General features: G+C 39.9%; 1 protein-coding gene across 6 annotated transcripts in view; it reads left to right on the plus strand.

Annotated features, from left to right (window-relative positions):
- Positions 1–16,655, plus strand: part of KCNT2 (potassium sodium-activated channel subfamily T member 2) — a 448,004-nt gene that overhangs the window by 223,159 nt on the left and 208,190 nt on the right. For all 6 annotated transcript variants that reach the window (XM_088845012.1, XM_088845009.1, XM_088845010.1 and 3 more), the window contains one exon: positions 3,114–3,177. In XM_088845012.1, the coding sequence (XP_088701138.1) occupies positions 3,114–3,177 (64 nt within the window). The remainder of the gene's footprint in view (positions 1–3,113; positions 3,178–16,655) is intronic.

A 16,655-nucleotide genomic window follows, 5' to 3' on the forward strand; every position in this document is an offset into this window, starting at 1 on the left:
GCCTGGCTTGGAGAATTTTGAGCATGACTTTACTAGCGTGTGAGATGAGTGCAAATTGTGCGGTAGTTTGAGCATTCTTTGGAATTGCCTTTCTTTGGGAATGGAATGAAGACTGACCTTTCCAGTCCTGTGGCCACTGCTGAATTTTCCAAATTTGCTGGCATGTTGAGTGCAACACTTTCACAGCATCATCTTTCAAGACTTGAAATAGCTCAACTGGAATTCCATCACCTCCACTAGCTTTGTTCGTAGTGATGCTTTTTAAGACTCACTTGACTTCACATTCCAAGATGTCTGGCTCTAGGTCAGTGATCACGTTATCATGACTATCTTGGTTGTAAAGATCTTTTTTTGTACAGTTCTTCTGTGTATTCTTGCCACCTCTTCTTAATATCTTCTGCTTCTGTTAGGTCCATACCATTTCTGTCCTTTATCGAGCCCATCTTTGCATGAAATGTTCCCTTGGAATCTCTAATTTTCTTGAAGAGATCTCTTGTTTTTCCTATTCTGTTGATTTCCTCTATTTCTTTGCATTGATCGCTGCATAAGATATTTCTTTCTTATCACTCCTAGCTATTCTTTGGAACTCTGCATTCAGATGCTTATATCTTTCCTTTCCTCCTTTGCTTTTCGCTTCTCTTCTTTTCACAGCTATTTGTAAGGCCTCCCCAGACAGCCATTTTGCTTTTTTGCATTTCTTTTCCATGGGGATGGTCTTGGTCCCTGTCTCCTGTACAATGTCACGAACCTCCGTCCAGGGTTCATCAGGCACTCTATCTATCAGATCTAGTCCCTTAAATCTATTTCTCACTTCCACTCTATAATCATAAGGGATTTGATTGAGCTCGTATCTGAATGGTCTAGTGGTTTTCTCTACTTTCTTCAATTTCAGTCTGAATTTGGCAATAAGGAGTTCATGATCTGAGCCACAGTCAGCTCCTGGTCTTGTTTTTGCTAACTGTATAGAGCTTCTCCATCTTTGGCTGCAAAGAATATAATCAATCTGATTTCGGTGTTGACCATCTGGTGATGTCCATGTGTAGAGTCTTCTCTTGTGTTGTTGGAAGAGGTTGTTTGCTATGACCAGTGTATTCTCTTGACAAAACTCTATTAGCCTTTGCCCTGCTTCATTCCGTGCTCCAAGGCCAAATTTGCCTGTTACTCCAGGTGTTTCTTGACTTCCTACTTTTGCATTCCAGTCCCCTATAATGAAAAGGACATCTTTTCTGGGTGTTAGTTCTAAAAGGTCTTGTAGGTCTTCATAGAACCGTTCAACTTCGGCTTCTTCAGCGTTACTGGTTGGGGCATAGGCCTGGATTACTGTAATATTGAATGGTTTGGCTTGGAAACGAACAGAAATCATTCTGTCGTTTTTAAGATTGCATCCAAGTACCGCATTTCGGACTCTTTTGTTGACCATGATGGCTACTCCATTTCTTCTAAGGGATTCCTGCCCATAGTAGTAGATATAATGGTCATCTGAGTTAAATTCACCCATTCCAGTCCATTTTAATTCACTGATTCCTAGAATGTCTATGTTCACTCTTGCCATCTCCTGTTTGACCACTTCCAATTTGCCTTGATTCATGGACCTAACATTCCAGGTTCCTATGCAATATTGCTCTTTACAGCATCGGACCTTGCCTCTATCACCAGTCACATCCACATCTGGGTATTGGTTTTGCTTTTGCTCCATCCCTTCATTCCTTCTATAGTTATTTCTCCACTGAGCTCCATAATGCTGCTGCTGCTGCTGCTGCTGAGTCACTTCAGTCGTGTCCAACTCTGTGCGACCCCAAAGACAGAAGCCCACCAAGCTCCCCCTTCCCTGGGATTCTCCATAATACCTAGGATTAATGCGCTTCTCAGGTAGCACAGTGGTGAAGAATCCACTTACAAATGCAGGAGATGCAGGAGTCGTGGGTTCAATCCCTGGGTTGAGGAGATCCCCCTGGAGTAGGAAATGGCAACCCATTCCAGTATTCTTGCCTGGAAATCCCATAGACAGAGGAGCCTGGTGGGCTACAGTCCATGGAGTCTCAAAGAGTTGGATATGACTGCATGACTGAGCCAGGTTTAACACAACTCCATTTAGTATTAATAATATTAGTGATTGTTTCTTAGCCAAATCAGTCACATTTGCCGGAAACATTCCTCCATACATATGAAAAAGGAGAGTGTGGATGAGTGAGAGGTAGCAGGCTGGTAATTCTCAGAAAATTGAGTTAAGAAAGATGGTACCATTTTTATGTTCATTTCTTATCCTATGTTATGTAGAAATTTGGGATTTAATGTTAACTAACACATTCTTAAGCACGATTCCCACGCAAGACAAGGAGTAAAATTCTCCAAACCATTTCCAAAGGTCAGTTGCATCAGTTTGAGTTTCTTTGTTTAAGATGATGTATAAAAAATGTTATACAATTGTCTTAATAACTTCACACTTTTCCAGAACTGTTTGATTTGGTCTAATTCCATAGAACATAGGAAATACATTGGAGGAAAAAATTTTTTTCTACTGTAATGAACCAGAAAGGCAAATAGTTCCTCATTTTAAAAATACAGAATTTTATGTTTTTAGAACATTGCTTACCAAGCACTGAAATATGCTTATGGTTTATTATTACATATAAGAAATATAGAACTTTTGTATGAAGGGACGGGGTTTGGAACAAGATGATGATTCATCTCTAGGAAATATAAATGTACAGTAGAGTTTGGCTTATGAATACTGAGCAGCTTTGTTTCCTCTCTCTTAGTTTTATTGAAGAATTGCAGTAAAAAAGTAATCCACCTAAACCAAAAGCTTATAAACTCCCTTAACTTATACGAAGTAGATATATATGAACAAAATATATATAATGATAAAGAGAAAATAAAATTTGACTTTTTTCTAACTTCTGTCATCATGAACTGCTGTGTTATACAGCCAAGTCAACAATTATTTTGTTTACAATCGTGATCTGCAAGAAATCCTACTTTCATTTAAGCGTAAGGATGTTCATAGTTTATGTGTACTCTGTATGCACTGGACTGAGTGTTGAAATTCTGTTTTTCAGATGGCCCATAGATATGTCAATGTGTGATTATTTTCCTTTTCTGTCTGCATTTAGGATGGATGATGCTGAGGCCTGTTTTATTCTGAGCAGCCGTTGTGAAGTGGACAGGACATCATCTGTAAGTTTCTAAAATCTCTTTCAGTAAATTGTTCTTTTTGCCTTATGAGATTTTATTATATTTTGTAATCTAACAACATTAAATGTGGATGGCCTTAAAATTTTACTAAAGAGAAGTAAATATCTCTAATCTATCTTGCCAAAAAAAAATAATAGTTGCATTATTGATTATATCAACAAAAATATTCTTGAAGTACTTTCTATTGCTAATGTCTGGATTTTCTGTTGATCACAATGAAATGAGTCATATATAAACAGAACTAGATCATTTTTAATTAAATATATTCTATGCTATGTGATTTTGTTATAATGATCTCAATTTCCTCAACTTAAAAGCGAGGCATATGGATAAGGCAGTCTGCAAAATATCAGTTGGAGCATTTCTAAAAAAGTATGCATTTGTGAAAATCCTATTCAGGATATGTAGGGTGGGAATTGGGAAGCCGTGTATTTTTAAAAGATCACCAGGTGATTTTGATGCACCTCCCAGTTTGGTAATCTCTGGCTTATATGATCTCCATGATTCATTTATGGTCTAAAATTCAAAAAAATAATATTCAAATTTTGTAATTTACCAACTTATAGCTTTTTTTCTGTAAATGCATTCTAATTTCACTACTTTTAAAAAATGCTTTACTCCTTTATGTTGAGGACGTCCTATTAACTCCTGTGTTTTAAACTGGTGAGTCCATCTGTAGTCATATCTGTGGTACACAGACAGATGAGAAACGTGGTGCCTTCTGCAGTGACTGGGGAAGAAGCAAAACAATGTGTGGGTCTTTTAGGGACATGATTTGCACTTTTCTGGACCATTTAATAGGTGTGCTCTGTTACATTCCTTTAGGACTGCAGGTCCTGAATGTGGTAGGCTTTGCATTGTCCTCACTCTAATTTGCTTAAACGTTTTATTCCCTTTTAAATTAACTTGCGTGCGTGTGTGCTAAGTCACTTCAATTGTGTCTGACTCTTTGTGACCCCATGGATGGGTAGCCTGCCAGGCTGCTCTCTCCATGGGCTTCTCCAGGCAAGAATATTGGAGTGGGTTGTCATGCCCTCTTCCAGAGGATCTTCCAGACCCAAGGATCAAACCCACATCTCTTAAGTCTCCTGCATTGGCAGGTGGGTTCTTTAGTGGTAAAGAACCCAGGGAGGCCCTTAAACTAACTTCATCAACCTTTACTGGAAAAGGCACTGTTATGAGCTGAATTGTATTGGAAAAGGCACTGTTATGAGCTGAATTGTGAGCCCTGAATACTTGTATGTTGAAGACCAAACCGCCAGGACCTCATAATGTGAATTTCAGTTCAATCGCTCATTGTGTCCAACTCTTTGCGACCACATGAACCGCAGCACACCAGGCCTCCCTGGCCATCAACTCCCAGAGTCCACCCAAACTCATGTCCATTGAGTAGGTGATGCCATCCAACCATCTCATCCTCTGTTGTCCCCTTCTCCTCCTTCCCTCAATGTTTCCCAGCATCGAGGTCTTTTCCAATGAGTCAGCATTTCACATCAGGTGGCCAAAGTACTGGAGTTTCAGCTTCAACATCAGTCCTTCCAATGAACACCCAGGACTGATCTCCCTTAGGATGGACTGGTTGGTTCTCCCTGCAGTCCAAGGGATTCTCAAGAGTCTTCTCCAACACCAAGTTCAAAAGCACCAATTCTTCAGCGATCAGCCTTCTTTATAGTCCAACTCTCACATCCATACATAACCACTGGAGAAACCATAGCCTTGACCAGACAGACATTTGTTGACAAAGAAATGTCTCTGCTTTTTAATATGCTGTCTAGGTTGGTCATAACTTTCCTTCCAAGGAGTAAGTGTCTTAATTTCATGGCTGCAATCACCATCTGCAGAGATTTTGGAGGCCCCCAACTTAAAGTCACCCAATGTTTCCACTGTTTCCCCATCTATTTGCCATGAAGTGATGGGAGCAGACACCATGATCTTAGTTTTCTGAATGGTGAGCTTTAAACCAACCTTTTCACTCTCCTCTTTTACTTTCATCAAGGAGCTCTTTAGTTCTTCATTTTCTGCCATAAGGGTGGTGTCATCTGCATATCTGAAGTTACTGATATTTCTCCCTGCAATCTTGATTCCAGCTTGTGCTTCATCCAGCAAAGCATTTCTCATAATGTACTCTGCGTATAAGTTAAATAAGCAGGGTGACAATATACAGCCTTGACATACTCCTTTAATATTTGGAACAAGTCTGTTGTTCCATGTCCATTTCTAAGTGTTGCTTCTAGATCTGCATACATGCTTCTCAAGAGTCAGGACAGGTGGTCTGGTATTCCCATCTCTTTCAGAATTTTCCACAGTTTATTGTGATCCACACAGTCAAAGGCTTTGGCATAGTCAGTAAAGCAGAAATAGATGTTTTTCTGAAACTCTTGCTTCTTTGATGATCCAGAGGATGTTGGCAATTTGATCTCTGGTTCTTCTGCCTTTTCTAAATCCCGCTTGAACATCTGGAATTCACTGTTCACGTATTGCTGAGGCTTTGCTTTAAAATTTTGAACATTACTTCAGTAGTGTGTGAGATGAGTGCAATTGGGCGGTAGTTTGAACATTCTTTTGCATTGCCTTTCTTTGGTATTGGAATGAAAACTGACCTTTTCCAGTCATGTGGCCAGTTCTGAGTTTTCCAAATTTGCTGGCAGATTGAGTGCAGCACTTTCACAGCATCATCTTTTAGGATTGAAATAGCTCAACTGGAATTCCATCAACTCCACTAGTTTTCTTCGTAATGATGCTTCCTAAGGCCCACTTGACTTCACATTCCAGGATGTCTGGCTCTAGGTGAGTAATCACACCATTGTGATTATCTGGGTCGTGAAAATCTTTTTTGTACAGTTCTTCTGTGAACTTTTGCCACCTCTTCTTAATATCTTCTGCTTCTTTTAGGTGCGTACCATTTCTGTTCTTTATTGAGCCCATTTTTGCATGAAATGTTCTATTGGTATCTCTAATTTTCTTGAAGAGATCTGTAGTCTTCCCATTCTATTGCTTTTCTCTATTTCTTTGCACTGATCACTGAGGAAGGCCTTCTTATCTCTCCTTGCTATCTTTTGGAACTAGGTATTCAAATGGGTATATCCTTCCTTTTCTCCTTTGCCTTTTTCTTCTCTTCTTTTCACAGCTATTTGTAAGCCCTCCTCAGATAGCCACTTTGTTTTTTTTGCACTTCTTTTTCTTGGAGATGGTCTTGATCCCTGTCTCCTTTACAATGTCACAAACCTCTGTCCATAGTTCATCGGGCACTCTGTATATCAGATCTAGTCCCTTAAATGTATTTCTCACTTACACTGTATGATATAAGGGATTTGATTTAGGTCATACCTGATTGGTCTAGTGGTTTTCCCCACTTTCTTCAATTTAAGCCTGAATTTGGCAATAAGGAGTTCATGATCTGAGCCACAGTCAGCTCCCGGTCTTGTTTTTGCTGACTGTATACAGCTTCTCCATCTTTGGCTGCAAAGAATATAATCAATCTGATTTTGGTGTTGACCATCTGGTGATGTCCGTGTGTAAAGTCTTCTCTTGTGTTGTTGAAAGAGGGTGTTTGCTATGACCAGTGCATTCTCTTGGCATAACTCTGTTAGCCTTTGCCCTGCTTCATTCTGTAGTCCAAGGCCAAATATGCTTGTTACTCCAGGTGTTTCTTGATTTTCTACTTTTGCATTCCAGTTCCCTAAAATGAAAAGGACATCTCTTTTCGGTGTTAGTTTTAAAAGGTCTTTTAGGTCTTCGTAGAACCGTTCAACTTCAGCTTCTTCAGCATTACTGGTTGGGGCATAGACCAGATTATTGTGATATTGAATGGTTTGCCTTGGAAACGAAAAGATTGCATCCAAGTACTGCATTTTGGACTTTTTTGTTGAGTATGATGGCTACTCCATATCTTCTAAGGGATTCCTGCCCACAGTAGTAGATATAATGGTCATCTGAGTTAAATTTACCCATTACAGTCCATTTTTGTTCGCTGATTCCTGGAATGTCAACATTCACTCTTGCCATCTCCTGTTTGACCAATTTGCCTTGATTCATGGACCTAACATTCCAGGTTCCTATACAATATTGCTCTTTACAGCATGGGACCTTGCTTCTATCACCAGTCACATCCACAACTGGGTGTTGTTTTTGCTTTGGCTCCATCCCTTCATTCTTTCTGGAGTTATTTCTCCACTGATCTCCAGTACCATATTGGGTGTCTACCGACCTGTGGAGTTCATCTTTCAGTGTCCTATCATTCTGCCTTTCATACTGTTCATGGGGTCCTCAAGGCAAGAATACTGAAGTGGTTTTCTGTTCCCTTCTCCAGTGGACCACATTTTGTCAGAATTTTCCACCATGACCCGTTCGTCTTGGGTGGCCCCACATGGCATGGCTTAGTTTCATTGAGTTAGACAAAGCTGTGGTCCGTGTGATCAGGTTGGCTAGTTTTCAGTGATTGTGGTTTCAGTCTGTCTGCCCTCTGATGCCCTCTCTTAGTGCCTGCTGTCTTACTTGAGTTTCTCTTACCTTGGGCGTGGGATATCTCCTCTCCACTGCTGCTCCTGACCTTGGACATGGGGTATTTTCTCTCGGCCCCTCCTGCGCCATACAGCTGCAGCTCCTGTGGCAAATTTACTTGGTGGTAAAGTCTTAATAGATATAATCAAGTTATAATGAGTTTATACAGTGGGCCTTACTCCTATTTGAGCTGTTTCCTTGAAAACTGAGGGAATGTGGTGACAGATGAATAACGGAATATATGTGAAGACAGCCTTCTGTAAGCTGGGAGAGAGGCTTCCTGCACAGCCTTCAGGAGGAACCAGCCTCACGAATATCTTGCTTTTGAGCTCTGACCTTCAGAATGTTGAGACAATACATTTTCATTAAGCCACCAAGTTTGTGGTCATTTTTTACCGCAGCCTGAGCAAACTAATGGTCTTCCCAGGTGGCTCAGTGATAAAGAATCTACCTGCCAATGCAGTAGATGAGGGTTTGATCTCTAGTCAAGAGATCCCCTTGAAAAAGGAAATGGCAACCCACTGTCATTTTGCAGTATTCTTGTCTGGGAAATCGCATGGACAAAGGAGCCTGGCAGGCTATAGTCCATACGGTCACAAAAGAGCCGTACTTGACTAGCAACTAAACAGCGAAAAAGCAAACTGATTCATGGCCATAGACCAGACGAATGATTGCAAAATTTATAAAATATTTCTCTTTGAAACATATATATGTTTTGAAATTCATTTGCTCCCCTTCTTCTCCACAGTTACTGTCTTACTTCAGACATGACTCTCCTGGGTCCACTTATGCATTATTGCAATAGTTTCTTAATGAGGTCGGCTCATTAGAGCTCCAAACCTATGTATTGAATAAGTGAACTGAAATTGAACATATTCTAACTTCAGTTCAGTTCAGTTCAGTCGCTCAGTCGTGTCCGACTCTTTGCGACCCCATGAATCACAGCACGCCAGGCCTCCCTGTCCATCACCAACTTCCGGAGTTCACTCAAACTCATGTCCATAGAGTCGGTGATGCCATCCAGCCATCTCATTCTCGGTCGTCCCCTTCTCCTCCCGCCCCCAATCCCTCCCAGCATCAGAGTCTTTTCCAGTGAGTCAACTCATTGCATGAGGTGGCCAAAGTATTGGAGTTTCAGCTTTAGCATCAGTCCTTCCAATGAACACCCAGGATTGATCTCCTCTAGAACGGACCGGTTGGATCTCCTTGCGGTACAAGGGACTCTCAAGAGTCTTCTCCAACAGCACAGTTCAAAAGCATCAATTCTTCAGCGATCAGCTTTCTTCACAGTCCAACTCTCACATCCATACATGACCACGGGAAAAACCATAGCCTTGACTAGACGGACCTTGGTTGGCAAAGTAATGTCTCTGCTTTTTAACCTTATACTTCTGTAATTATTTAGCTGTGAAGCCTGGGACTCTCAAGTGGTAGCTTAGTTTCAAAATACTTGCAGTCTTCCTATATCTATGTAACAAGGGGGAGTAAATATAGGAAATAAATATATAATGTTGCTGTACCCTTTCCAAGCTGAATTTAAAATCTTTCAATTCAACAAATGCATTCCATTTCCTCCTGACACTATAGGATATTGACAGGTTGTGAATAAAAAGACTTCACTCAGGACAGAAGAGATGGTAGATGAGGTGACACCGAAACAAGTGTGGAAGCTACAAAGCAGATGGATGGGTGGTAACTGACATAGCAGACAGAAAAAAAGGTAACATTTAAGCTGAGAAAGGAGAGGAAACAAGTCAGAAGCAGGCTGCTTTCTGCAATGGAGACTCAAGTGACAGGAATAGAGGTATCAGATGCCTCTGGAAGTAAGGTTATACATAGGACTAAATATATGGTTAAAAGTCTTTAAGAGAATTAATTAGATTTCCTGAACCCTTTCATATGTTCATTGCTGGTCCCTTTCCTCATCCTGGGAAAAGAGATTTACTCCAGGAGTTGGCAAATTTGGCCAAAATAAACACTCTGGCTGCCCAGGAATAAAGGGAGGGAAAGTAACCTGTAGCAAAAACTCGTGACCCACGATGCCCGCTGGGAACAAAACATCAGAAGAGAAATCCTCTGATTCAGTATCATTTCCGAGAAGGTTAGAGTGAGTTACTGAAGCGATTAGGGGATGGGGAAACGCAAGAGACTGTTTCCTCTGCCCACTCGTGGTGGGGAACAGCTTAGGCCTCTTGGAGGTACAGATGGTGGGGTTGGGTGGGCCCATCCAGGAACATCCAGCAAGGCACCCCCTTGTGCTGGGCTGACTGGTGCAGCAAGGCTGGTTGGTAGACACTTATGGGGCCGGAAGCATTCTTCCCAAGTGTGTGTGTATGTACATATGACGTGAAAATAAGGTCCTGTGTTCACTCATGTCCCAAGGAGCTTCTGAGTGCTTCACTCCTACATATGTTCATACAACAGTGATCCCTAGACATTTAAGGAAATTACTAACAAGAAAAAGAAGGAACTAAGTACCAGCCATGCAAAAAGCATACAGGAAAGAAGAATTCAGAGAAAAACACAAATGACACCATATGATTCTGGGAAAAGAAATCAATTTTAAAATATGCAATATCCCATCTTTAGTAATATAGTAGTTGAGAAGATGAGAAGAGTATACATGTTTAAAAGAAGAATAGTACGCTATAGAACAAAACAAATTGGTAAAAAACAAGAACATCCAGTGAACCAAGAAGAGTTTATGGAAATTAAATATAGGTAACAAATGATGGATGTGAGAGTTGGACTGTGAAGAAAGCTGATCGCCGAAGAATTGATGCTTTTGAACTGTGGTGTTGGAGAAGACTTTTGAGAGTCCCTTGTACCGCAAGGAGATCCAACCAGTCCATTCTAAGGGAGATCGATCCTGGGTGTTCATTGGAAGGACTGATGCTAAAGCTGAAACTGCAATACTTTGGCCACCTCATGCGACGAGTTGACTCACTGGAAAAGACTCTGATGCTGGGAAAGGTTGCGGGCGGGAGGAGAAGGGGACGACCGAGAATGAGATGGCTGGATGGCATCACCGACTCTGTGGACATGAGTTTGAGTGAATTCTGGGAGTTGGTGATGGACAGGGAGGCCTGGAGTGCTGTGATTCATGGGGTCGCGGAGAGTCGGACACAACTGAGCGACTGATCTGAACTGAACTGAACAAATGAAAAATTAAATAAAATATTCAGAAGATAAATCTAAGGACATTGAAAGAATGAAGAATAATAAAATGAACAGTAAAACCAAATAATGGAAAAGGAGAGTCAAAACAAGAGAAAATTGAAGCAGTGTTCAGGAAGAAAAGGTATCCATATGATAAGAATTTTGGAACAGGGTCTAGAAAAAAGAGGCGGAAATTATTATCAAAGACTTAAAAAAAACAAAATTAAAACAATCAAATTTCTCAGAATGGAGTTGTTGAGAAGGCCCACTTATTGCAGATTAATGACTAAAAATGACATGTTTCCCGGAGAAATTGAGAACGAAATGAAGAAAAGGTAAAGTCAAGAAGGAAACACTCAACCCATGTGTGTGCTTAGTTGCCACTCCCTTCTCCAGGGCATCTTCCTGACCCAGGGATCAAGCGCTGGTCTCCTGCACTGAAGGCAGAATCTTTACCACCTGAGCCACCAGGGAAGTCAGGAAGAGAGCACTCAGCCCGAGGATGGAGAATCAGAATGCTTCAGACTTAGCAATAACACCAGAAGCCAGAAGACAATGGGGCAAGGCTTTCAAAATTCTGAGGGGAAAATATGTTTCCAGTTGGAATTCTCTGAAGTTGCAAAACTTCAGATAGAAAGAAATGTATGGATGTTAAAAGTTTTCAAAATTTCACAGTTATCAGGAAGCTGTTGGGAGCTGTGTTTTACTCCAACTAAGGAGTGAGTGAGGGTGAAGACAGCTCCAGGGAGGGATGGGAATTCCCATGGTGTGGTCAAGGCAGATAGTAGGATAACAGCTGAGCAGAAGACTTTTGAGTGTGAGAAGGGAGGTTTGCTGCTAGAAAAAGATGAAATCGGCATACCCCAATGTAGGTGAAAATTAGGATAGCAAGTTTCCCCTTCTGGGCAGAAAATAAATAAGAAATAGTGGCTAAAATTATTACAATTGTGATAAAAATTATAAAACCACATTTTCACCAAACAAATCTAAAGTATAATTACCTTAAAAGCTGCATTGATGCTGATAATAAATTTCTGAAAATCAATAAGGTAAATTGAACTGTAGCTATAAAATAAGACACATTACATACAGAGGAATAAGCAATTTTGATGAGAAGACAACTGGACAACTGTTTAAGAAAGTTGTCTATACTATTTAATTTTCTGTAAAAATATCTCACTAAAGGACAGGCATAATAAAAATATTTTTATACAAATAAAACCTACAAACAACAGACCTACATTTCTTTTAAAGTTCTTCAAAGAAAAGAAATGATGTCTTTTGAGAACTTAGATTTATATGAAGAAATAAAGACAGCAAAAATGGTAAATATGTACATAAATGTAAATGACTTTAATTTTTTAAATATAATTTATTCTTTAAAGCAAAAATCATAGCAATCATGGAACTTGTAACAAATACAGAAGCGGAAAGAAAGAAAGAAAGTAAAGTCATTCAGTCATGTCCAACTCTTTGCGACTCCATGGACTATAACCCATCAGGCTCTGTGTCCATGGAATTGTGCAGGCAAGAATACTGGAGTGGGTTGCCATTTCCTTCTCCAGTTAGAAGTGAAGTGGATGGCAATAATATGACAAAGATTGAAAGGAATAGTGAAAATACACTAACATAAGATTCTTGTGCTTTGAATATTATTTGAATGAAGAGTTTGATAGAGATTAATATTATAAAACTTAGAATGACCATTGATAAGGATAAAATAGAAGACAAAGTGATACACTAAAAATATTTAGTTAATCCAAAAAGTTAAAAAAAAGAGAACAAATTCAAATGAGACAAATAGAAAAAACAGTGCTATAGTAAATTTAAACCAAAGCATATTACTAACTGTAAATTATGAATGGACTAGACTCACCACCGAATGGCAGGGATCTTCATATTGAATAAGTAAAAGGAATACCGAAGGAAGTATTGTCACAGCAATTACACTCAAAATGGAAATGTATGATTATTAATAGATTAAAAGTAGGAGGATAAAAAGATACACTGTGTGCACAGCTAGTCATACAAAAGCTGGAATGGCTATGTAAGACAGATGAAGAAGACCTCAAGGGCAGAAACATTTAACAGAGGTAAAGAGAAATATTTTATATTTATTAGAGAATCAGTGAATGAAGAAGACATAACACTACTAAGTGTGTATGCACCTTAAAATGAAACCTCAAAACTTATGAAGTATGAAATAATAGAGCAGGAAGTAGCATAAAAAGGGACAGCTATTATTACACATTTCAATATTCCTCTCTCTGTAATTAACAGAACTAATAGAAAGAAAATCATTCAGTTTATAAAAACTTGAATTCATTTAAATCAAACAGATCTAATCAACATATATAGGATTATACTCAACTGCAGAATATATGTTCCTTTCAGGTGCATATAGAACACTCAGAGATGGATCATAGGCTGGATCACAAAAGAAATGTCAAGACAGATAATTGGATTTAAGAAAAAAATTGCAGAATACGTTCTCTGATCAACAGTTCAGTTCAGTCGCTTAGTTGCGTCCAACTCTTGTGACCCCATGGCCTGCAGCACGCCAGCCCTCTCTGTAAATTTGAGTAAACTCCGGAGTTTATGCAAACTCATGTCCATTGAATCAGTGACGCCATCCAATCATCTCATCCTTTGTTGTCCCCTTCTCCTGCCTTCAATATTTCCCAGCATCAGGGTCTTTTCCAATGAGTCAGTTCTTTGCATCAGGTGACCAAAGGATTGAAGTTTCAGCTGCAGTATCAGTCCTTCCAGTGAATATTCAGGACTGATTTCCTTTAGGATGGACTGGTTGGATCTCCTTGCAGTCCAAGGAACTCTCAAGAGTCTTCTCCAACACCACAGTTCAAAATCATCAATTCTTCGGTGCTCAGCTTTCTTTCTAGTCCAACTCTCACATCCATACGTGACCACTGGAAAAACCATAGCTTTGACTAGACAGACCTTTGTTGGCAAAGTAATGTCTCTGCTTTTTAATATGCTGTCTAGGTTAGTCATAGCTTTTCTTCCAAGGATCAAGTATCTTTCAATTTCATGACTGCAGTCACCATCTGCAGTGATTTTGGAGCTCAAGAAAATATAGTCTCTCACTGTTTCCATTGTTTCCCCATCTATTTGCCATGAACTGATGGGACCAGATGCCATGATCTTCGTTTTCTGAATGTTGAGTTTTAAGCCAACTTTTTCACTCTCCTCTTTTACTTTCATCAAGAGGCTCCTTAGTTCTTCTTTGCTTTCTGCCATCAGGGTGGTGTCATCTGCATATCTGAGGTTATTGATATTTCTCCTGGCAATCTTGATTCCAGCTTGTGCTTCATCCAGGCCAGCATTTCTCATGATGTTCTCTGCAAATAAGTTAAATAAGCTGGGTGACAATATACAGACTTGACATACTCCTTTCCTGATTTGGAATCAGTCCATTGTACCGTGTTCAGTACTAACTGTTGCTTCTTGACCTGCATACAGATTTCTCAGGAGGCTGATCAGGTGGTCTGGTATTCCCATCTCGTTAAGAATTTTCCACAGGTTCTTGTGATCCACACAGTCAAAGGCTTTAGCATAATCAATAAAGCAGAAGTAGATGTTTTTCTCCAACTCTCTTACTTTTTCTATGATCCAATAGATGCTGGCTATTTGACCTCTGGTTCCTCTGCCTTTTCTAAATACTGCTAGAACATCTGGAAGTTCACAGTTCATGTACTGTTGAAGCCTGCCATGGAGAATTTTCAGCATTACTTTGCTAGTGTGTGAGATGAGTGCAGTTATGCCGTAGTTTGAGCATTCTTTGGCCTTGCTTTTCTTTGGAATTGGAATGAAAACTGCCCTTTTCTAATCCTGTGGCCACTGTTGAGTTTTCCAAATTTACTGACATATTGAGTACAGCACTTTCACAGAATCATCTTTTAGGATTTGAAACAGCTCAGCTGGAATTCTATCACCTCCACTAACTTTGTTCATTGTAATGTTTTCTAAGGCCTACTTTACTTCACATTCCAGGATGTCTGACTCTAGATGAGTGATCACACCATCATGATTATCTGGGTCATGAAGATCTTTTTTGTATAGTTCTTCTGTGTATTCTTGCCACCTCTTCTCTTCATAATAGAACTTAGCTAGAAACCAATAATAAACTTTGGTAGAGAATACCCACACATATGAAAATTAAATGATACATTTCTAAATAACCCATGGATGAAACATGAAGTAACAAGGAGAATTAGAAAACTTTTAATTGTAACTGTGATGAAAAGTGCAACATTTCAGAACTTCATTGCTGGTCCAGTGGTTAAGAGTTTGTACTTCCACTGCAGAGGACTTTGGTTTGATTCCTGCTCCGGAAACTATGATCCCACATTCTAGGTGGCATGGCCAAAAAATGAAAAGAACTTAAAAAATTTGACCTGTTTAAAAATGCAACATTTCAAAATTCCTAGGATGCAGCTCAAGTAGTGCATAAAGAGAGATTCATACCTTTACCTTCTTTTATTACAATAGAAGTATAAATTTGAATATCAGTGAGGAAGTGGATTCAGCAATTAGAGTCTTTAAAAGTGGTTTTTCTGAGTGGGAGCAGAGAATATAGCAAGAACTTATGGGTAATGTCTGACTGAGGAAAGTTTTCTCTAAGTGGGAAAATTTGTTTTCAGTTTTTTATTTATTGAAGTATATTTGAATTCAGTTCAGTTCAGTTCAGTCGCTCAGTCCGACTCTCGATGACCCCATGAATCACAGCACGCCAGGCCTCCCTGTCCATCACCAACTCCCGGAGTTCACTCAAACTCATGTCCACAGAGTCGGTGATGCCATCCAGCCATCTCATTCTCCGTCGTCCCCTTCTTCTCCCGCCCCCAACCTTTCCCAGCATCAGAGTCTTTTCTAGTGAGTCAACCCATCGCATGAGGTGGCCAAAGTATTGCAGTTTCAGCTTTAGCATCAGTCCTTCCAATATTTGAATTCAGTTCAGTTCAGTTCAGTTCAGTCGCTCAGTTGTGTCCGACTCTCCGCGACCCCATGAATCACAGCATGCCAGGCCTGTCCATCACCAACTCCCGGAGTTGACTCAAACTCATGTCCACAGAGTCGGTGATGCCATCCAGCCATCTCATTCTCCATCGTCCCCTTCTTCTCCCGCCCCCAACCTTTCCCAGCATCAGAGTCTTTTCCAGTGAGTCAACTCGTCGCATGAGGTGGCCAAAGTATTGGAGTTTCAGCTTAGCATCAGTCCCTCCAATGAATACCCAGGATTGATCTCCTCTAGAATGGACTGGTTGGATCTCCTTACAGTACAAGGGACTCTCAAGAGCCTTCTCCAGCACCACAGTTCAAAAGCATCAATTCTTCGGCGATCAGCTTTCTTCACAGTCCAACTCTCACATCCATACATGACCACGGGAAAAACCATTGCCTTGACTAGATGGACCTTGGTTGGCAAAGTAATATCTCTGCTTTTTAATATACTATCAAGGTTGGTCATAACTTTCCTTCCAAGGAGCAAGCGTCTTTTAATTTCATGGCTGCAATCAGCATCTGCAGTGATTTTGGAGCCCCAAAAAATAAAGTCTGACACTAATGTGTTAATTACTGCTATACAGCAAAATGATTCAGTTATATATATATATATTTGTATATATTTAATCAATGATATTTAAAATATATTTTTATATTTATATATATAAATATATATATAAGATGACTCAGTGGTAAAGAATCTGCCTGCCAATGCAAGAGACCCAGCTTTGATCCCTGGGTCAGGAAGATCCCCTGGAGGAGGAAATGACAACCCCCTC

Source organism: Moschus berezovskii, chromosome 17 (genome assembly GCF_049115385.1).
Source record: "Moschus berezovskii isolate FMDL1 chromosome 17, NW_MosBer_1.0, whole genome shotgun sequence".
NCBI classification, from domain to species: domain Eukaryota; kingdom Metazoa; phylum Chordata; class Mammalia; order Artiodactyla; family Moschidae; genus Moschus; species Moschus berezovskii.